Source organism: Mesoplodon bidens (assembly GCF_964165515.1).
Source record: "Mesoplodon bidens genome assembly, chromosome: 7".
NCBI classification, from domain to species: Eukaryota; Metazoa; Chordata; class Mammalia; order Artiodactyla; family Ziphiidae; genus Mesoplodon; species Mesoplodon bidens.
The window spans coordinates 29,356,680-29,384,192 of record NC_138164.1 but is presented as its reverse complement, the minus strand read 5'-3'; the positions used below and the strand labels follow the sequence as shown (position 1 = coordinate 29,384,192).

The 27,513-nt window shown below is 33.6% G+C and overlaps 1 protein-coding gene across 1 annotated transcript in view; it reads left to right on the top strand.

Annotated features, from left to right (window-relative positions):
• Positions 1-27,513, top strand: part of DYNC2H1 (dynein cytoplasmic 2 heavy chain 1) — a 376,698-nt gene that overhangs the window by 29,833 nt on the left and 319,352 nt on the right. Inside the window, exons 15-30 of the mRNA XM_081241450.1 lie at positions 414-512; positions 1,560-1,699; positions 1,782-2,010; positions 2,895-3,022; positions 6,714-6,829; positions 9,803-9,930; positions 15,285-15,434; positions 16,218-16,423; positions 17,393-17,548; positions 17,638-17,752; positions 18,299-18,469; positions 19,454-19,836; positions 21,766-21,898; positions 21,995-22,112; positions 23,693-23,805; positions 25,791-25,910. Coding sequence (XP_081097576.1) covers positions 414-512; positions 1,560-1,699; positions 1,782-2,010; positions 2,895-3,022; positions 6,714-6,829; positions 9,803-9,930; positions 15,285-15,434; positions 16,218-16,423; positions 17,393-17,548; positions 17,638-17,752; positions 18,299-18,469; positions 19,454-19,836; positions 21,766-21,898; positions 21,995-22,112; positions 23,693-23,805; positions 25,791-25,910 — 2,505 coding nt within the window. The remainder of the gene's footprint in view (positions 1-413; positions 513-1,559; positions 1,700-1,781; positions 2,011-2,894; positions 3,023-6,713; positions 6,830-9,802; positions 9,931-15,284; positions 15,435-16,217; positions 16,424-17,392; positions 17,549-17,637; positions 17,753-18,298; positions 18,470-19,453; positions 19,837-21,765; positions 21,899-21,994; positions 22,113-23,692; positions 23,806-25,790; positions 25,911-27,513) is intronic.

Here is a 27,513-nt window from a genome sequence, read left to right as displayed (position 1 = left end):
ACATTTATCAAAACTAGGAAATAAACTGTTTTGAATTTTATAACTTTTTCCACTGATGTCCTTTTTCTTTTTGAGTGTCCAATCCAGGATCCCACCTTGTATTTCAATGTTGAGGCTCTGTAGTCTCCTACTCCTCCGTCTTACCTTGTTTTTCATGACCTTGATACTTTTGATGAGTACTGGTCAGTTATTTTGTAATGTCTCTTGATTTGGTTTTATATGATGCTTTCTCATTTTAGATTGAGATCATACAATTTTGGTAGGAATACCAAAGAAGTTATATTTTGCCTTTCTCAGTACATTGATCAGGTATTGATATGTCTTATTATAGGTTGAGTTAACCTTTATCACTTGGGTAAGGTGGTGCCTGTCAAGATTTTCTACTGAAATTATTATGTTCTAATTTTTAATAGGTGGTAGTTCTTATGAACATTGATTTGCTTCGGCAGCAACAGCGGTGGAAAGATGGATTACAAGAATTAAGAACTGGCTTAGCAAGTGTAGAAGCACAGGTAAAGTGTGTTTTACTTTGTGTCTACACTTTGTAATATGACCTTTTTGGAATGTGAATGTATGAATTGATGAAAAGTTCATAAAGGTTATCTGTAAATCTTTACTAATGAATTCCTCATAAATTTAGAATTTGACTGAATTATATATAAAGACCATAAATTAGCAATGCGTTTACATTTAAAAATATGTTTCTGTTTGACTTACGGAATTCCAGATCCCTCAGTTTAGACTTTGTAAATAGTTTCTCTGACATGGTGCTAAAATATCTATCATTTGTTAGTTTTCTTTTAGGTGATTGTTATGTCTGTTGTGACAAAGTTAAGCTTAGGCAGGAGCCTAATGACTGAAATAACTCTGTTTCAGAATTTTTTCTTTTTTTTGGGTAAAATGTCAGTTCCACATGCATTTTGATATGAGATGATCTGTAGAAAAGTAGTTAGCACAGAGTCTACCTAGTAGGTGATAAAGGGATCTTAGTGGAATATGAGGTAGGTATCTTAAACATTTACATATATTTTTCAGCTCTTAGAACTTTAAGAAAAAAAAAGTATTAGAATTGATATGTTTATGGTTATATGGAAGCAAAAAAGTATGTAAACTATACTGTGCATTCTTGTGTTTTAAATGTATCAGGTTTTTAAATATTCAATGGATTACTTAGGGAGTGAAGGGAATAGAAGAGTTATACTTGATGGGAATTTTTGAAAAAGGACTAAGAAATTTACAAAATAAACTATTGTTCCTGTTATTGTTGTTGTTGTTTTAATAGGATCATAAAATAAAGTCCATATGTAAAATGCATTTACTATTAACTTGATTTTTAAAATTTTTCTGCTCTTTTTGTGTACTATTTATAGCACGAAGATTAGAGATTTTCATATTTGACTTTATATATACAAGTAGCAATTAAGGAATTACATGTTTTAAGATATTTAAGATGAGGGTTTTTTTGCTTATAATTTTACCAAATGTGATATGAAAGCATTAAATGAAAACCCATTCTACCACCTAATTATTAAATAAAAAATGTGAATATAACATATTAGGGATTCCAAGCAAGTGACATGCATGCGTGGAAACAGCACTGGAATCATCAACTGTACAAAGCTCTGGAACATCAGTATCAGATGGGCTTAGAAGCACTTAATGAGAATCTGCCAGAAATAAATATAGACTTAACATACAAGTAAGATTTTTAAAACACAATTTAATTTTCAATCTATAATTTTCCAGTAATTTATATGTTAAAGTTATTTATTTGCTTTCAGACAAGGACGATTACAATTCAAGCCTCCTTTTGAAGAAATTCGGGCTAAATATTATAGAGAAATGAAGAGATTCATTGGCATTCCTAATCAGTTTAAGGGAGTGGGTGAGGCAGGAGATGAATCTATTTTTTCTATTATGATTGATAGAAATGCAAGTGGATTTCTGACTATTTTCAGCAAAGCAGAAGATCTATTTAGGAGATTGTCAGCTGTTTTACATCAACATAAGGTATGGAACATGTAATTTTCTGTCCTTCTATTGTAATATTCATCTGATTGATTGAATTAGTATTAAATGTACAAATGAACAAATTATCTCGTGTGGCATAAAGTAAAAATATGCAAACCAGAGAGCCAAAGTTTAGAATTCATATACAATCTAGGTTTATGCTATAGATGAGAAAAACGTTACCCTAAATTTTTTTCTCTCTATTTGAAGATTGAGAAGCTAGTTTCTCTTTTCTTTTTTTGAATATTGTATCAACTTGGAATTTGATGTGACTCTGTTGTGTCATTTTTAATTCCTTTCAGGAAAATATATCCTTTTCTTTATTCTTTGGATTGAGAGCAATCCATGGAGGGAAGCCCTCACCGTTAATGAAATTGAGATGATTTAATTTCTTACTTTTGTTAAGGTGCATCATACTAACTCTCCAGAGATAAACCCCTGTTGCATTTATTGCTCATTTGATTGATCCTGAGGCATATGACTGAGAATTCATCAAGTTTCTTAACTGCCGCTGCAGTGTTTCTTCTGCATTTATTTTTCTGGAATTAATTGAATCTGGATACTTTGGGATTTGTCGCCTATAGTAGCTCTTGGCTTTGCAGAAGTGATTCTGTCTTTGACACATCAAACTTGAGAAGAGAATCTAAAGAAAAGATTTTTGCAGTCTCTTCAAAAAAGTTTTATGATCAGTATATTTTTATGTATTGTTTTTTTTTCCTGTTCATTCTTTAGGCTATGTGATAATGATTACATTTACATACTTAAACTGAAATTTACTTGAAACCTCACATTTGCCCCTTTTTATTGTTTTTAATAGTTGAACTCTAATCTTTTAAATGGTAACTTATTCTATTGTTTTAATAATATGTTTTCCATTTATACAGGAATGGATTGTAATTGGGCAAGTTGATATGGAAACTCTAGTGGAAAAGCATCTTTCTACAGTACATGATTGGGAGAAAAATTTTAAAGCACTGAAAATAAAAGGGAAAGAAGTAGAACGACTTCCAAGGTATAATACAGAAGTTAAAGTAGTACTTATGTATCATAGCAGTTCTTGCCATGGGATAGTATGGGTACTCTTCACTTAGTGGTACTGAAGTCCAGTCATCAGTCTTACCTCCTCTAGAGCTCAGCTATGACACTTGAGAATCATCTGAGTAGAGAATTGCTGAGACTAAGAAAACCTCTTCTAGAGGTTCGGCTGGCTGAGACCTAGTTGGATAGGACAGACTGGGGGAAGAGGCTTCTTTCCAGACCTGGTGTGAGGATCTAATATTTGATGTGCATGGGCACAGTCTAAGAATGGTAAGAATCTACTACTGAGAGCATACTGGAGGACATTTGACTCCAATTTTGTATGGCTCTGCCCCCTTTCAAAATGCCCCAGGAGGCAAACAAAATAGTGCTGCATCTGGGTATTGCCCTAAATGTGGAGGAGACCTTCTGAGGGGCATTTCATAACCCAGAATATCCCCCTCACTCTCTGAAATTCCGATCACTGAAACCATTCTATGCAATAAGCCCTGGGAAGGAAGGGCCTTGTTTAATTGTGTATATATTACCTATAAAGTATAATATCACTTTTATTAATCCATTTGTTCTTTCTCTCAGTAACTATTTGGTGCTCATTTACAATATGCAAAACCTTGTCCTGTGGGAGTAGAAAGATGAAGACAGAGTTTCTGAGATGAAGTTGCTTGCTCTCTCATAGTGCAATAAGACAAGTATGTTTGATGATTAAGTCAAGTACACGCAGGCGTTGAGAGAGTGGGCTCTGGAGGTTGATGACTCTTACTAGCTGCATGAGTTTGACAGTCATTTCGACCCTGTGAACCTCCATTTCCTCAGCTTTAAAGTAATTACAACTATGTTATTTATCTCAGTGTTTTGCCGATTAAATGAGTAATTTGCGTGTAAATTAATGGTACAGGTTAAGTTCTCAATAAATGCTAGTTGTTATTAATTGTTATTAATACTAGATAGAATAGTCTATATTCCATATTAGAGACTGGACTAAAGGCTATGGAGATTCACAGGATGATGACATCCCATCCATTTGTGGCAAAATCAGGGAAAGCTTCATTAAGATAGAAATACTTGAACTAGGATTTTGATGGGTAGAAATGAGAATTGGAGGTTAAAGCAGAGTCTCTCAGGAGAGGCATTTATATACTGAAAACATAAGTTGGTTAGTTGAGAATTTGATTAGAGTTAATGTTTTATTAGGGACTAGAGGAGATATTTCTGGAAAGGGGTAGATAAAGTACAGATTTGGGCGAGTCTTACGTTCTAAAACAGGGAATTTGGATGTTATTCATGTTAGAATGATTAGTTGTTGAAGGTTTCTAAACAGAAGTGTGTTAGTACCAAAGCTATACATTAGGAATGTTAATCTGGAAATAATGAGTTGTATGGTGGAATCAAGAGTTCCTGGAGGAAGAGAGGTTCATCTGTCTTCATCCAGAAGCCCAGTAATAATTAATTGAATCAAGTTGTTGGTATTCAAAATGTGGAGGAGGAAATATTATGAGGTATTAAGCAGTCTTACTTTTGAAGGAAGATGAGGGATGAGGAATAGAGAAGAGACAAATGACTTGAAGGTTTGAACTTGGATGACTAGGATAATGATAGTGCCATTAATGTTACTTTGAAGTAAGGAAAAGACAGTGTTTTTGTAATGTTTGAACATGAGATTTCTCTGTTGGATACTCTATTTGAGCCCATTTTTGTTTGACTTTATGCTGTCACCTGACTGCCCAAGACCTCTGCTGCTGCTACTGCTATTTGTTTGTCCTTTTCTATAGACGGGGTTTCTATTTATACTTCCCTGCCAAAGCTAAACAAAACAAAAAGAATGTCTGTCCTACATGCCATATTTCATTTTTCTGTTTCTTGCTTATAAGTTAACATGTATTCATCTAAGCTAATACACACATATATATACACACAGATAATTATTTTATGGGTACTTTTGGGAAATATGCTATAAGATTAGAAAATCCATATTCTGATGATGCATTTCAGATACTGCAGTAAGGATATACTTTTTGTGTAGACCATCTATGTCCATCCCATTCTATCTGTGGTTGAATGGAGCCTCAATTGCACATTAACAATATTTTCAATTGAAAGGTGAACATTAATTTTGTCCACAAGATTCAGTGTGTACAACTCTGCCATAATCATATCACTTTATGTATTAATTCATTAGTAAAATATGCTATAATGATTTTAGGTTTACCAAAATCATCTATTTTCATATATCAAATGTTAGAAATTTAGACATTTTTTGTCAGGATTTCAAAAATCAAGTAACTTCGTGTATAAGACAAATTGACTCTTAGGTTTTGGTGGTTAAGAACTGGAGTTTAAACCTCTCCAGTTAGTGGGTGATTGAGAATAAATAAACAAAACTTTAAGAGAAAATTGTATTTTTATAATGAAACTTTATTTAACACTTATAACTTGCTTTCTAAGGATATCACCTGGTTCTATGTTTTAAAAAGTGTCTTTCTAAATAATTTTTTTGACCAAAATTTCCAGACTTTTTTTTTACTTTATATAATTTAAGATAAATATGAGGTTTACTCGGATGAATGACTCTGGTTCAATTTCTGTTTGTTTAGAACATTATAATTTGCATTCAGAGTACCATGCAAAGAATTAATTAATTAAATCAATTAATTAATTAAAATATGTGCCTTTTTTCTGATTATTAAAGTAGTACATTTGTTTTATAAATTTTTTAAAATATAAAAAGGCATAATGACAATTGCTGATAATATTCGATGTTTTGGACATATTAGTACATCTGCTTACAAAATTTGTATCATACTGTATCCTGCTATTTATTTAACACTAATCATTAGTATTTCACCATGTCATTATCTGGTCCTCAAAAATATGATTTTATATTGTATAGATATATAATAATTTATTTAGCCATTCTGGTATTTAGTTTACTTCTATTTTTTCACTATTATAATTAATACTTTGAAGAAGATACCTGTATGTAAGTCTTGGAGTCTGCCCTGAAAATCTCCTTAGGATAAGTTCTAAAAGTGAAGTTACTAAGATAAAAGAATATACCTATTTTAAAATTACTTGATATAGGTAAATTGCCCTTGCAAAACTTGTATTGTTTTATACTCTGACCAACAGTTCTGAGAGTTCTCTATTTGCCCACATGATTGAAGATATGAATTAACAATTCATTGCATTTTTGTGAATTAGATTGGTATAAAATGGTATGTTTTATTGCTTTAGTGTCTTCATAATCTATATTCACTTTCTAAGTTTATTTTATTTTCCTTATCATTATTGCTTGTACTTTGACTACAGGATAATAATTTATTTTATAAATCTTTAAATAAGTATGTTACATACTATGACAAGTAAAGCATGTAAAAATTTAAATATATTCATGTTGATACTTTAGTAATTCATAATGTACTGCTTTTTTTTAAAATTGATACATTGGATTATTAAAAACTGTAGAATTATAACAAAATAATTGTTTAATGAAAACTTCATATTAGTATGTGTAAGGCATTTTTGCTAAATGAAATCTAAATGTGCTTAAAGATCACAATAATATGTTTGGGTGATATTGTAAAATGTATTACACAAAATCATATTATAATTAGACTCTTTTCTTGTAGTCTTTTTCATGTAAAAATATGTCCTTTGGCATTTTTCAGTACTGTCAAGGTAGATTGTTTAAATATTAATTGTAACCCTGTGAAGACTGTGATTGATGATCTCATCCAGAAGTTATTTGACGTGCTTGTTCTTTCTTTGAAGAAGTCCATTCAGGGTAAAGACACTTTTACATTTTTATAGTTATGAAATATGAATCTCAATGATGATTAAAATAAAAGATAATCTAGAAATTAATATGAAATAAAATATGCTTAAAGTAGTTTTAATAAAGTAGGAAACTCCATATTCAACTCCTGAGAGGTCTAAAAATTGAAAGCATTTTTTATTATTTGCAGTGTGAGCTAGTATCAGTTTGTTGCATATGCTACTGAGAAAGGAGATAATTCTGGTATAATGTATTTATCCTTATCTCTTCAAATGACTACAGGCATAACTTGGAGATATCGTGGGTTTAGTTCCAGACCACTGCAATAAAGAATATTGTGATAAAGAGAGCTGTGGGAATTTTTTGGTCTCCCAGTGCATATAAAAGTTATGTTTACATATACTGTAGTCTGTTAAGTGTGCAGTAAGCATTATGTCTGAATAAACAATTTACATACCTTAGTTAAAAAATGCTTTATTGCTAAAAAATGCTAACCATCACCTGAGCCTTCAGTGAGTCATAATCTTTTTGCTGATGGAGGGTCTTGTCTTGATGTTGATGGCTGCTGACTGATCAGGGTGGTGGTTGCTGAAGGATGGGGTGGCCGTGGCAGTTTCTTAAAATAAGACAACACTGAAGTGTGCTGCATCGATTGACTCTTCCTTTCTCTGTAGCGTGCAATGCTGTTTGATAGCATTTTACCCACAGTAATACTTCTTTCAAAATTGGAGTCAGCCTCCTCAAACCCTGCTGCTGCTTCATTAACTAAGTTTATTCAATATTCTAAATCCTTTGTTGTCATTTCAACAATCTTCACAGCATTTTCACCAGGACTAGATTCTCAAAATTACAAGTAACCACTTTCTTTGCTTATCCATAAGAAACAACTCCTCATTTGTGAAAGTTTTATCATGAGATTGCAGGAATTCATTCACATCTTTAAGCTCCACCTCTAATTCTAGTTCTCTTGCTATTTTTATCTTATCTTTAGTTACTTCCTCCACTGAAGTCTTGAATCCCTCAAAGTCATCCATGAGGGTTGGAATCAACTTCTTCCAAACTCCTGTTAACATTGATATTTTGACCTCTTTCCATGAATCACGAATGCTCTTAATGGCATCTGGAATGGTGAATCCCTTCCAGAAGATTTTCAATTTATTTTGCCCAGATGCATCAGAGAAATCACTCTCTGTTGCAGCTATAGCCTTTTAAAATGTATTTCTTAAATAATAAGACTTGAATGTTGAAATTACTTATTGATCTGTGGGCGGCAGAATGGATGTTGTGTTAGCAGGCATGAAAACAACATGAATCTTGTACATCTCCATCAGAGCACTTGGGTGACCAGGTGCATTGTCAATGAGAAGTTGTATTTTGAAAGGAATCTTTTTTTTCTGAGCAGTAGCTCTCAGCAGTGAGCTTAAAATATTCAGTAAACCATTTTGTAAACAGATGTGCTGTCATCAAGCTTTGTTGTTCCATTTCTGGAGCACAGGCAGAATAGTTTCAACATAATTCTTAAAGGTGCTATGATTTTTTGAATGGCAGATGAGCATTGGCATCAACTTAAGTTACCAGCTGCATTTGCCTCTAACAAGAGAGTCAGCCTGTCTTTTGAATCTTTGAATCCAGGCGTTCACTTCTCTCTAGCTGTGTGAAAGTCCTCAATGGTATCTTCTAATAGAAGACTTCTTCATCTCCATTGAAAATCTGTTGTTTAGTGGAGCAGCTTTCATTAACTATCTTAGCTAGATCATCTGGATAACTTGCTGCAGCTCGTGTATCAGCACATGCTGCTTCATCTTATACTTTTTATGTTGTGGAGATAGCTTCTTTCTTTAAATCTCATGAACCAACCTCTGTTAGCTTCAAACTTTTCTTCTGCAGCTTCCTCACCTCTCTCAGTCTTTACAGAATTGAAGAGAGTTTGGGCCTTGCTCTGGATTATGATGTGGCTTAAGGGGCTGTTGTAACTGGTTTGATCTTCTATCTAGATCACTAAAACTTTCTCCATATAAACAGTAATACTGTTTTACTTTCTTATCATTTGTGTTCACTGGAGTACAGCATATTTAATTTCCCTTAAGAACTTTTCCTTGGCTAACTGTTTGGTGCAAGAGGCCTAGTTTTTGGCCTATCTCGTCATTAGATGTGCCTTCCTCACTAAGCTTAATCATTTCTAGCTTTTGGTTTAAAGTGAGAGATGTGTCACTCTTTCTTTCACTTGAATACTCAGGGGCCATTGTAGCCTTATTAATTGGCCCAATTTCAATATTTTTGTGTCTCAGGGAATAGAGAGGTGAAACAGTCAGAATATATACAACATTTGTCAGTTGAGTTCACTGTCTTACGTGGGTGTGGTTCATGGTGCCCCAAAACAATTACAATAATAACATCAAAGATCACTGATCACAGATCACAATAACAAATGTAATTAATAATGGAAAAGTTTGAAGTATTGGGAGAATTACCAAGACGTGACAGAGACATGAAGCAAGTAAATGCTGTTGGAAAAATGGCACTGATAAACTTGCTCTGTGCAGAGTTGCCACAGACCTTCAATTTGTAAAAAATGCAATATCTGCAAAGCACAATAAAGTGAAGCACAATAAAATGAGGTATGCCTGTACTATTTTCCAAAATATCAGTGTTTCTTTTTTCCTTTAAGCTGTGGTGTTTTAGCATATTATTTAAAAGACTGAAAAAGTTACCAATTTTGAGTAAAATTTACTGAGTGAGTACATTTTAAATTTCTTCTCAAAAATTTTAAGTGTCATGTAAAACAGTTACAGTTTCATGAGAAGAAATTTCTTTGCTTATTCTGCATTTTGAATTTTGCTTTATGAAAGCAAATAACTACTTAGGATTTAATGTATTTCATATAGTGATTACTTCTAACATTCCTTGATTTAGAAATTATGTAATTAAATATTTTTCGTGCTAATAATAATTTTTCTTATATTTCAATGTTACCTATTTCAGCTCATTTACATGAAATTGATACATTCGTTACTGAAGCTATGGCAGTCTTAACAATTTTGCCGCAGTCTGTGGAAGAGATAGGTAATGCAAATTTACAATATAGTAAGCTACAAGAACGGAAGCCAGAGGTGAGAATCACAAAGCAATTTATTTATTCTTTTACTGTACTGGGGATGATTAAATTAGGTAATTTTGTGTGACTATTTAGAAATATATAATTGCAATATTATAAGGAAGTCTGTAAAATCTAGTCCAATTGATCAGTTCATGATTGGACTCTTGATGTTATGTTGTTGTAATGAAACAGTAACAATAATGCTTATTATTATTTTCAGAAGTGTTTGTGGTCTTTTTTATGATGTGGCTTATTAGAATAAAACTAAACTTAAATAATTCATGCTGTTACTTCCAGGGTTGTACTTTTAAGATGCTGAAGTATGAAGTTAGAGCTGAATTAGGAACACACACACACACACACACACACACACACTCACATATGATGGAGGAGCTCATAATTAGAGACAAAGATAAAAAAAAGTGGTGAAGGATTCATAAAAACAGTATCTAGAAGGCTAGAGCCTAGAATAAGCAAGTCAAAATTTTATAGAACATATTATAGATGATCTTAGTTATGTTTAGAAGAAGGAGGAGAAATAATTCAAAATAGAATACAAAGTTTTATATGTTCCTATTATGTGATAGGCTTAAAATTATTAGATAGATTAGAGGTAAGTGAAATAATTCCTTCATGGTGGAAGGAATTATAAACTTTTATATAGAAGGCTTAAAGGTATAAAGAGGATTTAAAGGCAAATAAAATAATGTACTTGTCTAGTAGAAGGAAATAACTAAAGAAGGAATAGCATTATGAGCTGTGGCAGTTAGCTTGATTTAGCAGAGACGTTCATTCATTTATTTATTTGACAGATACTTATAGATCACCTGATACATTCTAGGCATTGTGCTAGGAGTTGTGGTTACAGCTATGAACATGCTCTATTCTCATGAAATTTGCATTCGTGTGTGTGTGTGTGTGTGTCAGAGAGAGAGAGAGAGGGAGAGACAGAGACAGAGACAGAGACAGAAAGAGAGGAGCAAGAGGAGCTAGAGCAGTGCATGATAAACTGGGGGATGTTTCTTAGAGTGGGCGATCGTGGATACCTTATCAGATAGATGACAGCTATCTGCACTGAGACCTGAAAAACTTAAGGAGACAACCATTCCGAGATTTAGGGGGCAGATAGAACAACAAATACAAAGATCTTAAGGTAGAGAAGGAATTTGGTACGCTTAAGGAAGATAGGTGAAAATATTGTCAAGAAACTTAGTTATCAAGAAAGCCATATTATTCAAGGCAAAAATGGTTTGAGATGAAATTGGAGAGTAGGCAAGGGCCAGATTATGAAGGTACTTTTAAACAATCTAAGGATTTGGGTTTTTTTTTTTTTCTAAAAGTAATAGAAAGTCCTTACAGGGATTTAAGCAGGGAAGGGATACAGTCTGGTTTACATTTTGAAGTGATTACTCTGGCTGCTCTGTAAAGAATGGGTTGGAGGGAGACAATAGTAACAGAGAGTGCAGTTAATAGGATATTGCAACTGGTATACAAGAGGTGATGGAGGCTTGTACCATGGAGTAGCAGAGGAGATGGAGAGAACCAGAGAAATTGATGATGCACTTTAGAGTTAACACCAAGGTCTTCTGATGTATTAGAAGTAGACGGAGCTTAGAGAAAAAGCAATAAACATGTCTCCTAGGTTTTTGGCTTGAGCAGCTGGAAAGCTAATGGTACCATTTACTGAGATGAGGATGACTAGAGAGGGGAGTTGTTTGGAGATTGGAAGTGGTGGGGATTGAGATGTCAGGTAGAATGAGGAATATGGAATTTAGAGTAAAGGTGAAGACTAGAGTTATAAATTTGGAAGTCATCTTAATATTCATGATGCTTAAAGCCATAGGATTGAACTAGATCATCTGGTTGATAACAAACTGTAGAGGTTATAGGATCAGGTTTGAGCTTTCCGAAATTTAGAGTTCAATCATAGATGGAGGCAGCTAAGGAGATTGATAATGAAGTGGGATGAAAGTGTGTCATCACAAAAACTATGAGAAATAGATGTATGTTGGGAACAACATGTGAGGCAGGAAGTGGCACGAGACAGTATAAAGAGCTAGGCAGAATCTAGGTCATGTGAGTCACATTAAGGATCTTAGGTTTGATTTTGTGGACACTGAGGAGTCGTTGCTGGGTTTTAAGCAGCAAGGTGTTACACAATTGTGTTTTGGTATGTCTCTCTGTTGGCGTGTGGATTTGAAGAAGTAAGGAATGCATGCAGGTGGACTTGAAAACTGTTGTAATGTCTTCACAGACCAAGTTCTGTTCACATACAGGAAATTAGAATCCTGCTCTATTTTTTCTCTCACTGATATTCCTAGTACAACATGGATTCTTGGTCCATTGTTTTTCTGTTTCTCAGGTGAAACTGATCCTGCCCAGAAATTGCAAGCTGGTCATTGAGATATGTTTTAATTTTTTGTGTGTCTATTATATATGCACAGTGATTTTTAAATATCTTTCAGTGGATTTTATTGCTTTGTTGAGTAGTAAAAGTACAGGTATAAATTACAGGATACTGTTCTTTTATGGTGCTTTAAAAGGCCTAGAAGCAATTTGAGTAGTTTAGCACTTACTGACTTACACCTAGACTGTTTAACAGACTGCTTATTATACACAGCTCAGGGCATTTCAGGCAGAAGCTGAATACAGGAGCTTGGTTCCGATTCTTCAGTTTTCCCTTTCTTAAGTACCTTTTTTTTCATGACTTACCGTTCTCTGTTAAGTAGGATAATTTAGTTAATGTATGCTTTTAGATAGTCACTAATTTTAGAAGCCTCTTTAGCATTTTCTTATGAATGGAACTTTTATAATAAGAACTTCACTTTGAACAGCTATAGTATTGTCTTCCTATATTCATGATTTAATTCAGTTTCATATTACCACTTTTATTATCCTTTTAAACTTTTGATGTTTGAGTGTCTTAGTTGATTTTGCATATAATAATAAATGTTAGAAACTTTATATCCAGGAATTTAACAAATTATGTACAGTCCCTCCCATCAGGAAACTTGTGCAAGCCTCTTAGATAGCCTCATACACCAGAGAGCAGAGAGCAGAAGGAAGAAGAACTACAGTCCTGCAGCCTGTGGAACAAAAACCACATTCACAGAAAGACAGACAAGATGAAAAGGCAGAGGGCTATGTACCAGACGAAGGAACAAGATAAAACCCAAGAAAAACAACTAAATGAAGTGGAGATAGGCAACCTTCCAGAAAAAGAATTCAGAATAATGTTAGTGAAGATGATCCAGGACCTTGGAAAAAGAATGGAGGCAAAGATCGAGAAGATACAAGAAATGTTTAACAAAGACCTAGAAGAATTAAAGAACAAACAAACAGAGATGAACAATACCATAACCGAAATTAAAACTACACTAGAAGGAATCAATAGCAGAATAACTGAGGCAGAAGGAGGGATAAGTGACCTGGAAGACAGAATGGTGGAATTCACTGCTGCAGAACAGAATAAAGAAAAAAGAATGAAAAGAAATGAAGACAGCCTAAGAAACCTCTGGCACAACATTAAACGCAACAACATTCACATTATAGGGGTCCCAGAAGGAGAAGAGAGAGAGAAAGGAGCCGAGAAAATATTTGAAGAGATTATAGTCGAAAAATTCCCTAACATGGGAAAGGAAATAGCCACCCAAGTCCAGGAAGCACAGAGAGTCCCATACAGCATAAACCCAAGGAGAAACATGCCAAGGCACATAGTAATCAAATTGGCAAAAATTAAAGACAAAGAAAAATTATTGAAAGCAGCAAGGGAAAAATGACAACATACAAGGGAACTCCCATAAGGTTAACAGCTGATTTCTCAGCAGAAACTCTACAAGCCAGAAGGGAGTGGCATGATATACTTAAAGTGATGAAAGGGAAGAACCTACAACCAAGATTCCTCTACCCGGCAAGGATCTCATTCAGATTCGATGGAGAAATCAAAAGCTTTACAGACAAGCAAAAGCTAAGAGAATTCAGCACTACCAGACCAGCTCTACAACAAATGCTAAAGGAATGTATCTAAGTGGGAAACACAAGAGAAGAAAAGGACCTACAAAAACAAACCCAAAACAATTAAGAAAATAATCATAGGAACATACATATTGATAAATTCCTTAAATGTGAATGGATTAAATGCTCCAACCAAAAGACACAGGCTTGCTAAATGGATACAAAAACAAGGCCCATATATATGCTGTCTATAAGAGATCCACTTCAGACCTAGGGACACATACAGACTAAAAGTGAGGGGATGGAAAAAGATACTCCATGCAAATGGTAATCAAAAGAAAGCTGGAGTAGCTATACTCATATCAGATAAAATAGACTATAAAATAAAGAATGTTACAAGAGACAAGGAAGGACACTACATAATGATCAAGGGATAAATTCAAGAAGAAGATATAACAATTATAAATATATATGCACCCAACATAGGAGCACCTCAGTACATAAGGCAACTGCTAACAGCTATAAAAGAGGAAATTGACAGTAACACAATAATAGTGGGGGACTTTAACACCTCACTTACACCAATGGACAGATCATCCAAAGTGAAAATAAATAAGGAAACAGAAGCTTTAAATGACACAATAGACCAGAGAGATTTAATTGATATTTATAGGACATTCCATCCTAAAACAGCAAATTACAGTTTCTTCTCAAGTGCGCACAGAACATTCTCCAGGATAGATCACATCTTGGGTCACAAATCAAGCCTCAGTAAATTTAAGAAAATTGAAATCATATCAAGCATCTTTTGTGACCACAACGTTATGAGATTAGAAATGAATCACAGGGAAAAAAACATAAAAAACCCAAACACATGGAGACTAAACAATATGTTACTAAATAACCAAAAGAAAAAGAAAAACAAAACAAAACAAATTGGGCTTCCCTGGTGGCACAGTGGTTGAGAATCTGCCTGCTAATGCAGGGGGCACGCGTTCGAGCCCTGGTCTGTGAGGATCCCACATGCCGCGGAGCAACTAGGCCCGTGAGCCACAACTACTGAGCCTGCGCGTCTGGAGCCTGTGCTCCACAACAACAGAGGCTACAATAGTGAGAGGCCCGCGCACCGCGATGAATAGTGGCCCCCGCTTGCCACAACTAGAGAAAGCCCTGGCACAGAAATGAAGACCCAACACAGCAAAAGTAAATAGATAAGTTAATAAACTCCTACCCCCAACATCTTCTTTAAAAAAAAAAAAAAAAAAAAAAACCCCACCAAAACAAACAGAACAAATTATGTAAAAGCAAAAATCTTGATTTAAAAAGCAAATCATGAAACAATTTTAAATAAATGGAATCTTAATAAATTTGATAAAATATGTTGTTTTTCACATGTCGTTTTTTAACCTTTAGATTTTGCCCTTATTTCAAGAAGCTGAAGATAAAAACAGACTTTTACGGACTGTGGCAGGTGGAGGTTTAGAAACAATTAGCAATCTGAAAGCTAAGTGGGATAAATTTGAGTTGATGATGGAAAGTCACCAACTTATGATTAAAGATCAGGTAAGAACCTTTTGGTCATTTTGTTAAAATGGAAACAGTTTTTTTCTCATTTAAGATTTCTTGCTTATCTTTATTCCATTATAGCTCAGGTTTGTAAGAATTTATAAGCTTAGGTTTTCTGTGACATCTTATGGAAAAACCTGAAGGAACTTTTTGCCTAACCCAATATATTGCTGATGAAATTGACCTCCCTCAGTACTTCCATACAGTAAAACACTTTGTATAAATGATGATCATGTCACATAGTTTATCTTTGTTTCCTACCATACCAGGAATGTATGTGACATTATTTTCAGTCTTTCTTATGAATAAATTTATTTACCTACTGTGTATTGTATCTTTTAAGGGTACAATCTGGAAGTTGTACACATCTATTACACTCATATCCTATTGACCAGAACTTAGTCTTATGGCTGTTAGCTGCATGGGAGACTGGGAAATAGCCTCCTTTATTAAACAGCTGTATAATCAGGTAGAATAACTGGAGGTCATTGATCAAATTTTTTTATCACATTGATTTTGTTTGTAGTTATGATGGATGCTGTTAATCACATGAATGATTTTGTAATGATGATGTTTGCTGTATATCTCTTGTTTTTGTAAATTTATGATCTAATTTATTTGAGTTATTTTATTGTACTTGAAATCAGTAATAAAGAATAATCTTTGAAAAGCTGATACTGATATTTTTTGACCTTTAAATTGAAATGTTGGAAATAAAAATGTGAATATAAAGTAAGATTTTACTGTGAATTAAATTATGTAAACTCTATTGGCTTATAGATTGAAGTGATGAAAGGAAATGTGAAATCACGTCTTCAGATCTATTATCAAGAACTGGAAAAATTTAAAGCTCGTTGGGACCAACTAAAGCCTGGTGATGATGTTATTGAAACTGGCCAGCAAAATACTCTTGATAAAAGTGCAAAGTCAATAAAAGAGAAAAAAATTGAGTTTGATGATCTTGAAGTCATAAGAAAAAAGCTGGTGTATGTTTATTCTTTAAAACTGATAGTGCACATTTTGGAAAAAAGAGTTTTGTATTTATATATTAACCTAGTAATGTTCTTATATTTATTATCTTAATGTCTTCCTTAGAAACTTCAGCAGTTTTAAAAATACCAGTATTAAGTGCTCATGCTACTGCTTTCTTAGGAGTTGTTGAATTATATTAGGATTTTAAGAGAAAAGCAGATTTCTGGTTAGGCCTAGAAATAGAAATAATAGAAGTTATAATAGCAAATTAAATAATAATAATAGAAAATTAAATTTACTTAAAAGCTAAATTAGGGAGTTGGAATATTGCTTTATGTGATCTCATTGTATTTAAAAATGGAATATATAAAATTAATGGACAATTTTAGAGCTTCTGGGAAAAAAATGAACCTAGCAAAATGATGAGACTTCAAAGAAAAATATTTGTTGTTTTATGTTATAATAATACAAGATATTAAGTTTAATAATTGTTTTAGGTTTATGCATCCATAAATTAGTTGCTTCGTAGCTGAGTAGAGGTTTTAGTACCACATTTATTAAGTGACATTACATTAATTAGATGAAGAATATCTTACATTCTAGAAGCTAATTCTTTCAACCTAGAAGAATATTAATAGATATACTTTAATCTGTTCTCAGATTAATCCATAAATTTGTGCAATTCTGAATATTTATATATATGACATATATTATGTACATAAAATATATTGATATATATTACCAATTTTACTTTGACTCCTTTGGAAAAAAGGCATATTAATGAATTTGGAAGAGCTCGTTCCTAAGTAAAGTAAAATTCTTATGTAAAGTAGACATAGCCTCCCACTGTCTACCTCTGCTTTCAGATACGTGCACAGAAACACACACAGGGAATGCAGTTAAATATTAATTAGTTAAACTTATTGATATTTAACAGTTTTTCTTTTTAAAAAATTAATGATATTTCCTACTTGTTTCTATAGTGATGATTGCCATCATTTTGGCCTAGAAGAGCCCAACTTCTCCTTGGCATATAGCATCTCTAAAGACATTGAGAGCTGTGCACAAATTTGGGCCCTTTATGAAGAGTTTCAGCAAGGATTTCAAGAAATGGCCAATGAAGATTGGATTACTTTTAGGTTTGACTCATAAACAGTGTTTAGATTCTGATAGTTTTGTGGTATTTTTTGGGCTGTAAATTTTAAGTTATGTTTCTGGTATTTTACAGGACTAAGACATACCTGTTTGAGGAATTTTTGATGAATTGGCATGACAGATTAAGAAAGGTTGAAGAATATTCAGTAATGACGGTGAAATTACAATTAGAGGTTGACAAATATAAAGTAAGATAGTTTTACTTATCTTACTATTTAAAAATTGTGTTTGGAGCTTTCATGAATCTTTTTATTATGTAGTGACTGAACTGTAATTTTTAGTTTATATATTTTTAATGATTCCATTACATGAAAAAAATAGAAAGTATAGAGTAAACCATAGAAGTTACTGATATTTCTGCTTCAGTTTGAAAGAAGTTATAACTAAGAAATTTATGGTTAAAGTTATATATTGGAGTATTTATAACTTAGCAATTAGGATATGGGTCATTTAGCATATTTAGGATATAGGTCATTTCCTAAATTTATAAAAATAGAAATATTTTAGGTCATGTTTTAAAATATATCAAGCTACCAAGGGAAATTTGCATGTATCCACAGCAATGTTTAATAAAAAGTTTTATACAATTCTTTTTAAGAATTTGATTTTAAAATTGTTAAATAAGATAATACAGTAATTAAAATCTTATAGATAATTATAATAAAATTAAATAATAATTTACATTTTGCTTGTATATATACATACATATGTCTTTTTTTCTTCTTTTTTAACAGATTGCAGTCCCTGTCTTGAAATATGTGAGAGGGGAGCATCTTTCTCCAGATCACTGGCTTGACCTTTTTCGTCTACTTGGCCTTCCTCGGGGGACTAGTCTAGATAAATTACTGTTTGGTGATCTGCTTACAGTAGCTGCTACAATTGTTGCCAAAGCTTCAGACCTTAAAGTAAGAATCACTTTTATAAATATCTCATAGATCTGACCTTTGTTGACATACATTTTTGCTTTATATTTTATTTAAATAAAACAGCAAGTTAAATTTCTTTCTTCCCTTAAAATAGTGACAGTGCTTCCATTTTTCCATTATTCTTTCATTAATAATACATCTGAATCTATTGATGGGGTTATAGAAACAATATAAACCCCTTCTTTAATAGAGAGAAAAAATCGGAAATAAAATAAGTCTTACTTTAAGAAGGAAGTCAGCTTTAATCAAAAAGCAAACAAGTACAAAGCATTTTATAAAATACATTTAAAATCATAGGGTATATTATAAATAGAAGCTAAGGGATACAAAAATACAGAGAACTAAACAAGGAACCAATTTGCTAACAGTTTTAGCATAGGTCTCAGGTGAAAGTAAAACATGCACAATTATATCATAAGTAGCAGACTTTCTATTTTGTGTTCTGCCCATTCAATGTAAAAAAATAAAAGGACTTTTGATGTCAAATTGTTTTATTTTCTAATATATTATCTAATGTGTATACTTTCATCTTTGCTGATAATCCTGGAGCATATGTAGATAATCATAACGTTATAAAGTATGACTGCTGTAGGAGATAATTCTAGATGTTTGCTAATCATTTTAGATGTATTGGAACTTACAGTTAAATTACAATAAAATGGCTGAGTTCTGCAAAATTTTAAATATTTTTGTGGTTTGCAATGGATGCTTAAATTTTGGCTTTTTGTTTTAGAAGTAAAAAGCATAAGGCAGAACTCTGTATATATTTGACCATGTGAACTAGATATCTGATATCCCTTAATACATTTGCCAGTAACTCTTGGATTTATCAAAATATATCCACTTAAACTTTTTTTTCTTTATGGTGCAAAGCTGAATAAAAATATATCTTCTTGTAAATAGATAAAACTTATTTATATGATAATGTTGAAATAATAAATATGGATATTTTGTGTTAAATAGGATTTAAATAGTCGGGCACAAGGTGAAGTTACAATCAGAGAAGCTTTACGAGAACTTGATCTTTGGGGAGTTGGAGCAGTATTTACATTGGTTGATTATGAAGACAGCCAAAGTCGAACTATCAAGCTGATTAAAGACTGGAAGGATATAGTAAATCAAGTTGGAGATAATAGGTGCCTTCTTCAGTCCTTAAAGGATTCTCCTTATTATAAAGGATTTGAAGATAAAGTGTCAATTTGGGAAAGAAAACTTGCAGAGTTAGATGAGTACCTACAGAATTTAAACCACATTCAGAGAAAGTGGGTATATTTGGAACCCATTTTTGGCCGTGGAGCATTGCCAAAAGAACAGATGCGCTTCAACAGAGTTGATGAAGATTTTAGGTCAGTACAATTACGTAAGACAAAGACACATATGATGGTTTTTATTCATATGGTGAGGTACTTAATACAAGCTAATTACTTTTACCTTATTAGCATCATCTGTTTCTTCAACTTTTTTTCTACTGTATCCTGAGAAATTAGTTTCTCTCATTCAGTCATTTACTTCTTGAATCATTTTGATCTGTTTTCTGTCTTTACCACTCTACCTATATTAATAATATTTCTATAGTATAATAGTAATAATAATATTACTAATATATACCTAGTATTTCTTAAAGTTACCAATTACTTTCCCATTGTAAATCTGATGGGCATTTTTTATTTCTCATTTTACTTTGTCTCTGACTAGTATCTAATAGAGTTGAAAATTTCTTCTTTCTTAGAAAGTCTGTTCATTTGGCTTCTGTGATCCTGTCCTTTTTGGTTTTCTGCCCATTTCTGTGGTTCCACTCCTGATTCCTAGTCCTCAGCCCTTTCTAAACATTTAGATGTAGACATCCTCCACCTTTCAGCTTTAGGTTTTCTCACTCTATATTCTCTCCTTAACGATCTTAACCACTCTCAGAATCAATTCTCATCTATTTGCTGAGGTCTCCTCAACTTATTTATTGAGCTCATATTTCTTTTCTGAGCTCCAAATGTATTAAATATCCTCAACATGTCAAAACTAAATTCATGAATTTACCCCCAGTCCTTTTCTTTTCTCTCTGGTTTCTTTCCCAATAAATGGTACCACGTAACTGCTCAAGGCAGAAGCATAATGGATATCTTTGACCTCTTCCTCCATTTCCAAATCCATTTATTACCAAATTTTGTTGATTCTAACCTACTAATCGATTTTATTCTATCTTTTATATCTCTACTACTTTGATTTTATTCTGAAGTATTTTTGTTGTCACTCACTTGTACTACTGGCTAATCTTTTGACTTATTCTTGTCTTCTCCAGTAAGTTTTTCACACAACAGCCAGAGTAATCTTTTAAAAATGAAGTCCACATTACTACTTTCCTTTATTCCATTAAGTAAAACTTTAAAATGACTTTCTATTGCTCTGAGGATAAAGCAGATCTAAGGATCTACTCCTTGTCCATTTCTCTAGCCTTTTCTTTTCTTTTTTTTTTTCTTTTTTTTTTTGCGGTATGCGGGCCTCTCACTGTTGTGGTCTCTCCCATTGCGGAGCACAGGCTCCAGAAGCGCAGGCTCAGCGGCCGTGGCTCACGGGCCCAGCCGCTCCACGGCATGTGGGATCTTCCCGGACCGGGGCACAAACCCGTGTCTCCTGTATCAGCAGGCGGACTCTCAACCACTGCGCCACCAGGGAAGCCCTCTCTAGCCTTTTCTTGCGCTGCTCTCTCTCTCTCTCTCTCTCTCTCTTTTTTTTTTTTTTTTTTTTTACTTTAGTGACTGTAGCCTTTAGTTTCTCTAACATACCATGCTCTTTCTCAGGGTCTTTGCGAGAAACTGTTTCCCTCCTACTCATTGCCTTTTTCATTATCATTCAAATCTCAGCTTAAATTACTTCCTCAAATAAGTCATAGGTTAGGGATTTCCGCATTAGCCTTTTACTAATTCTTTCTTAGTACAAAACAGTCCTTTGTGCTTTTCTTTCTTAGCATTTATCATAATTTTATTTGAATATTTGGAGAAATTATTTAATATCTTTCTCTGTCACTGGGCCATTATCTCTATGAGGTAAGGCTTAATATTTGTTTAGTGAGTGAATGAAATAAGAGAATGTGCAATAATGGAGGTTAAAAATGGTAATGAGGCATTATTAACTTTGAGGATTATTTATTAGAAGTATAATAATGTATTGCTGTTATACTGACGTTACTAGTTCGTTTTAAGCAAGCAAAAAAAAGTCTCCATATCCCTGTTTCAGCCAAAAACTGTTAAAATACATGTGAAAATAACTTTTTTCTTCTGCAGATCAATAATGACTGACATCAAGAAAGATAATAGAGTCACAACGTTAACTACTCATGCAGGAATCAGAAATTCTCTACTAACAATACTTGATCAGCTTCAGAGATGTCAGAAATCATTAAATGAATTCTTGGAGGCATGTTTTTTAAAAAAAATCTTGTATAATAAATTATAAAGTACTTTAATATCTTAATTATTTGAAAAGAGATTATTCTTCTTTTTTTTTTTCTAGGAAAAACGCTCAGCATTCCCAAGATTTTACTTTATTGGTGATGATGACTTATTAGAAATACTGGGCCAGTCTACTAACCCATCAGTGATTCAGTCTCACCTTAAGAAACTGTTTGCTGGTAAGATTGAATATTTATTCAACAGATATTTATTGAGTTTCAGTTATCTGCCAAGCATTATGTTAGGCTCTTAGCCAGACTGTTGAATAAAATACAGGTCATACACTCAAAGAACTCTAGTTTAGTGGACGAGGCAAGCTAGTAAGTTGACAAATATAATATACGACAATTTCTATGATCCACATAAGTATGTGGTGTTATAGCTGCATCTGTGAAGACATTTAGCTCAGTTTTGGGTATGTAAAGATGAGATCTGAAGAATATATAGGTCTTAGCTAGAGGAAAAATGGAGAGGCAGAGGGAATAGGATGTTCAGAGGTCTGAAGTGAAGGAGAACATGTCCATTCCTTATTGAGTTTAAGGTCTCAGGAGTGATGTCCCAGTGGAGATACTCAGTAGGCAATTATTGTTAGCAGAGATACGTGGGATGGAGATGTAAAATTGGGAGTCATCTGTGTATAGATGATAAATAGGCTATAGGAAGAGGTGAGATTACCTGGTAATAAGTGTAGAGTAATAGTGCCATATGCTTCGATGTTGTTGAATCATTTTAGTTGGGTAATTGCGTTCGGAATTGGTTTGCTACAAACACAATGATTATTATTTTCTTGAAATATTATTTGTTGGAAAAGAGCTGTATTTTTCAAATTAACTTTAAGAAGTAAAAAATTTTCATCATCTTCACTTGCAGTCAGGGATTAACAAACTGTAGGCCCACAGGCCAAATCTGACTAGCTCTCTGTTTTTTGTTTTTTGTTTTTAAATAAGGTTTTGTTGGAAGGAATACAGCCATGTCCATTATTGTCTATAGCTGCTTTTGCTCTACAAGCAGAGTTGAGTAATTGACACTGAGACCTTATGACCTATAAAAACCTAAGATATTTACTCTCTGGTGCTTTACAGAAGTATTTATTAACCACTGTATATCTGAAGCTTTAGAGTGCTTATATCTGTAACTGTGATTTTGCCTGTGGAAGATAGTAGAAAGAGTTCTTGGAATCAGAAAACTTGCTTTCAAGCTCTACCTCTACTATTTATTAGTTATTAATTTACATCTCTGAAATCTAGTTTCTTTCTTTAAATTGTAAATAATAACTTATAGGGTTTTTCTAAAGATCAAAATTAGGTAATGTGTTTTTTTATATACTATAAAGTGAGTGCAAATTTTGGGGAAAGGAAGTCTTGTTTGCTCTCCCCCTTTCCTATTATCTTTTTGTCTCATATAATGTAAGTGGAATCATTGGTACGTATTCTTATGCACTCATTTGTGCCTGTTTTTCTTGACTCATCATAATGGTTTCAAGATACCTAAAACTATATTTTATTCCTTTTTATTGCTTAAAATAGTCAATTGTTCAAATATACCACAGTTTCTCTATTCACCTGATGGGCATTTGGTTGTTTCCAGTTTTGGGTTATGAAAAGCTGTTCTATTTCATTATATAACTGAATTAATATAATCCTAATATATTCTATATTATGAAGTATACTTTATATATTATGTGGTAATCAGATATACTATCTAATAATTATGTCTTTAATAAAGCTTTTGCATATAAATTGTTGCTTTTGTAATATAGGCATTAACAGTGTGTGCTTTGATGAGGAATCAAAACATATAACTGCAATGAAATCTTTAGAGGGAGAAGTTGTACCTTTTAAAAACAAAGTTCTTCTGTCAAATAATGTAGAGGTAAGTGATTCTTTTTCAAGTGTTAAAGTATAAAGAATTAACAATATGAACTTTGTATCAAAATTAATTCAGTCAATTTGTAGAGTAAGTTGGTTAATTTAGACCTTCTGGAAACTTATATCTTAAAAAATAATTTGTTTTGTTTGGTTCAGAATGATTTGATATTAAAGAGAATATGTATTTTTAGTCTTTGGAAGGCAGCATGTAATTTTGAAAACAACTTTTGCTTTGGAGTCAAGAAAACTTGGATATTAATTGTAGCTCCACAACTTATTAGCTATATAACTTAAAGTCTCAGTTTTCTTAACTGTAAAGTGGGAGTCCTACTAGCAAAGACTTTCTGTTGAAAAATGAGATAATTGGCTTTAGGTACACTATAGTGTTTGGAACATAACTACTCAATAAATCTTTGTTCTTTTTTTTTCCCTTTAAAATCTGAGTTGTATGAGATGATTTAAGTGAACAAGTAAACTTGAAACTAGTGCATTTATAGTACAACTATTGATTAATTGGTTCTGCAGGACTAGAAGTGAACTGTCAAAAGCCTATTACAGTTATACAGCTAAAGCCAACAGCAATAGGATGTAACGCATTGAATTGTAATTTTTAAGTTCTAAAGGTGTCTTTCAACTGCAAGTCAGGGCCATGCCTTACCATGCATGTATCTGTACAGTTTAGTAAAAAGTCCATTCCTGGTTAGGCCTCAACATTTTATTGGATGTTGAGTATATAAATCAAGTGGTTGAAAGGATAGAAGTTTTGCTAAGTAGCTCCCATATTTGGTGAAGAGATTTGTTGTTTTTGCTGTTGTTTTCCTTCTTGTGAGTTTATTAGGACTGGATGAACAGAGAGAGAAAGAGCTTTTAGCAGCTGGGGGTAGTGCAGCGCTCCGGGAGCTCTTGTGATGATTAGCAGAGTAGGTGTCTGCTGCCTTGCACTGAGAGTTTCTTATTCTTTAGCTGCAGTGGCTTTTGAACTGGGCAAAAGTGTGTGCTATTTTTAATACTGGAAAGTACTCTAAAGATAAACAGTAAAAAGCTAGAACTGGGCTTCCCTGGTGGCACAGTGGTTGAGAGTCCGCCTGCTGATGCAGGGGACACGGGTTCATGCCCCGGTCTGGGAAGATCCCATGTGCCGCGAAGCAGCTGGGCCCATGAGCCATGGCCGCTGAGCCTGTGTGTCCGGAGCCTGTGCTCCGCAACGGGAGAGGCTGCAGCGATGAGAGGCCCGCGTACCGCCAAGAAGAAGAAAAAAAAAAAAAAAAAAAGCTAGAACTTAAAATAGGTAATGATGAAAAGCTATTTAAGATTGTAGTTTTTGCTCTTATATTTTATTGCAAATGATACAGTTTTTAAAAGTTAAGTAGTGATTCTTAAATATTCATGCTATTTTTATCAATCATCATTATTATTTTAACTTTAGTTTAAACTTTTATTATTTTATCTATAATCAAATGAGTGAAAAATGTATTGTTTTGACCTTGAAACAGAATTAGTTTCGTTTGAAGAGGGATCTTAACTCCTTAAATAATATGGCTCACCTTAATGAAGCAATCCCTTCCTATGGTTACAGCCTTCTGAATATAAGATCATCAGGGTAGTGTGAGCCAGGGGACTTAGCTAGTCATTGTGACTCTAATTTATTGGCCCAGCTATCTAGTTTGATTCATCATAATGATGAAATGAATGGGTTAGTTTTTAAATGTTCATGTTTTTTTGGTTTGTATAGTTGGTGATAGTGATAACTAACTACAAATTTTTGAGTTTTCACACTTAACATTATCCCAAGAGGCAAAAAAATAGTTTTCTTCATTTAAATCATTTAATAATAAAAAGTTATATACCATACAACACATTTTGGGAGTGTGAGAGTCAATAAGAAATTATAACCTTCCTCCTAAAATAAAAGAATAGAGTCATTAGCTTGTGTTTTTGTTTTATGACTTGTGTAATAAGAAATAATATATTTTCTAATTTTATTTTCAGACATGGTTAAATGATTTAGCCTTGGAAATGAAGCAAACTTTGAAAGAGTTGTTGACGGAATGTGTTACTGCTGGACGAAGTTCTCAAGGTGCAATTGACCCATCCTTCTTCCCTTCACAGGTAAAGGGGCTTGTGTCTAGAGTACAGGTAGCCATGGTGTCACTGGAAGATCCCTGACCTAGAGGTCAGGAGGCTTAGACAACTGGGATCTTTGTTTTCTCTTTATTTAACAGTTAACATTGACTAATTGCTTAATTTCTGAGTCTCAGTCCCTCAGCTGTTAAATGTGAGGGAGGAGCAGCACGATTGTGAAATTCTCTTCTAGCTCCATTAGTTTGCCATAATTCAGATGCTTTCAAGCAGAAGGCCTGCTGAGATCTAAGCTACCCAGGCCATTGGGGAGTGGAACTCCGAAGCAGAATTAGTCATGTATTAGTTTCCTGGTTCCAGATGATTAATCTATCATTGATGGAGAGGCACAGGATCTATAACATTGTCTCCCACCCTTCCCATGGACTCATCTAGGAGGTTGGAGCTGGTGGGAATTTAGTAGTGTTAGTGTAGGTCTGAAACAGTCACAGTACTGAACTAGAACTTTGGCAGGGAAGAAGAGCTCTAGGTTTCATGGTTGTTATAGAGATTGCTGCAGGTCAGTATTCATAGGAACTCATTCCTGAAACACTGGATGCTAGATATGTGTCTTACAAAACTTGTTCTGGACCTTATTAAAGTGTAGCACTAAGACTTGGGTTAAATATCCTGCCTTGTTCAGGATTAGTTTGCTTTTCTTTTTTGTGGTACGCGGGCCTCTCACTGTTGTGTCCTCTCCCGTTGTGGAGCACAGGCTCCGGACGCGCAGGCTCAGCGGCCGTGGCTCACGGGCCCAGCCGCTCTGCGGCGTGTGGGATCTTCCCGGACCGGGGCACGAACCCGTGTCCCCTGCATCGGCAGGCAGACTCTCAACCACTGTGCCACCAGGGAAGCCCTCAGGATTAGTTTTATTGCTGGTTGAGACTAACACTACGGAGGTAGGATATCAGGAACTTTAGTTCTTAGGGACTATGAAAGGCAGGCATTGAGATGTTCTATGGTTTCTCACAGGAAAATTTACCTAACTATTTTTTGCTTTTCAGATTAAAACATATAGTAGCTTTTGGAACAGGGTTTTATGTTGGTTCTTTTAAAGCATGAGAAATTAAAACGGAAACTTGGAACATTTTGGATTCTTAGCCATTTTATCACTCATATCATTTTGTATCTTTTAGCTGTTTAAGTCAAACTAAAATATGTTTAAAAAATCTTGTTAAGTTCTTAGAGAAAAATAAAAGTAGTCATTGATGAATAATAATGCCATTGCAAAGTCAGAGTTAAAATGCTTTATTATATCTGGAAATGTTTCCTAGTACTCTGTCAACTTCCACGTAGGATTTAAATTGACTTAGAGTAAAAGACACAATATTAAAAAATATACAAAAGTAAGAATTGCATAATAATTAGATTGAGGAAATTACAGTTATATCAGGAGATATACTGGGAGCTACAGGCTAAAGAATATTGCTGGATTTAAGCCTGAAACTTAGTTCTGGGCTCTGAGCAGTCAAGTAAAAATATGAACTACTAAACATGTATACAGTTCATAATCTATCAAAACAAAGAATTCTAGTTTATTAGCAGTTAATGTTAAGAAAAATTTATCTCAAGAGCATTTATGTAAAGGGATTGA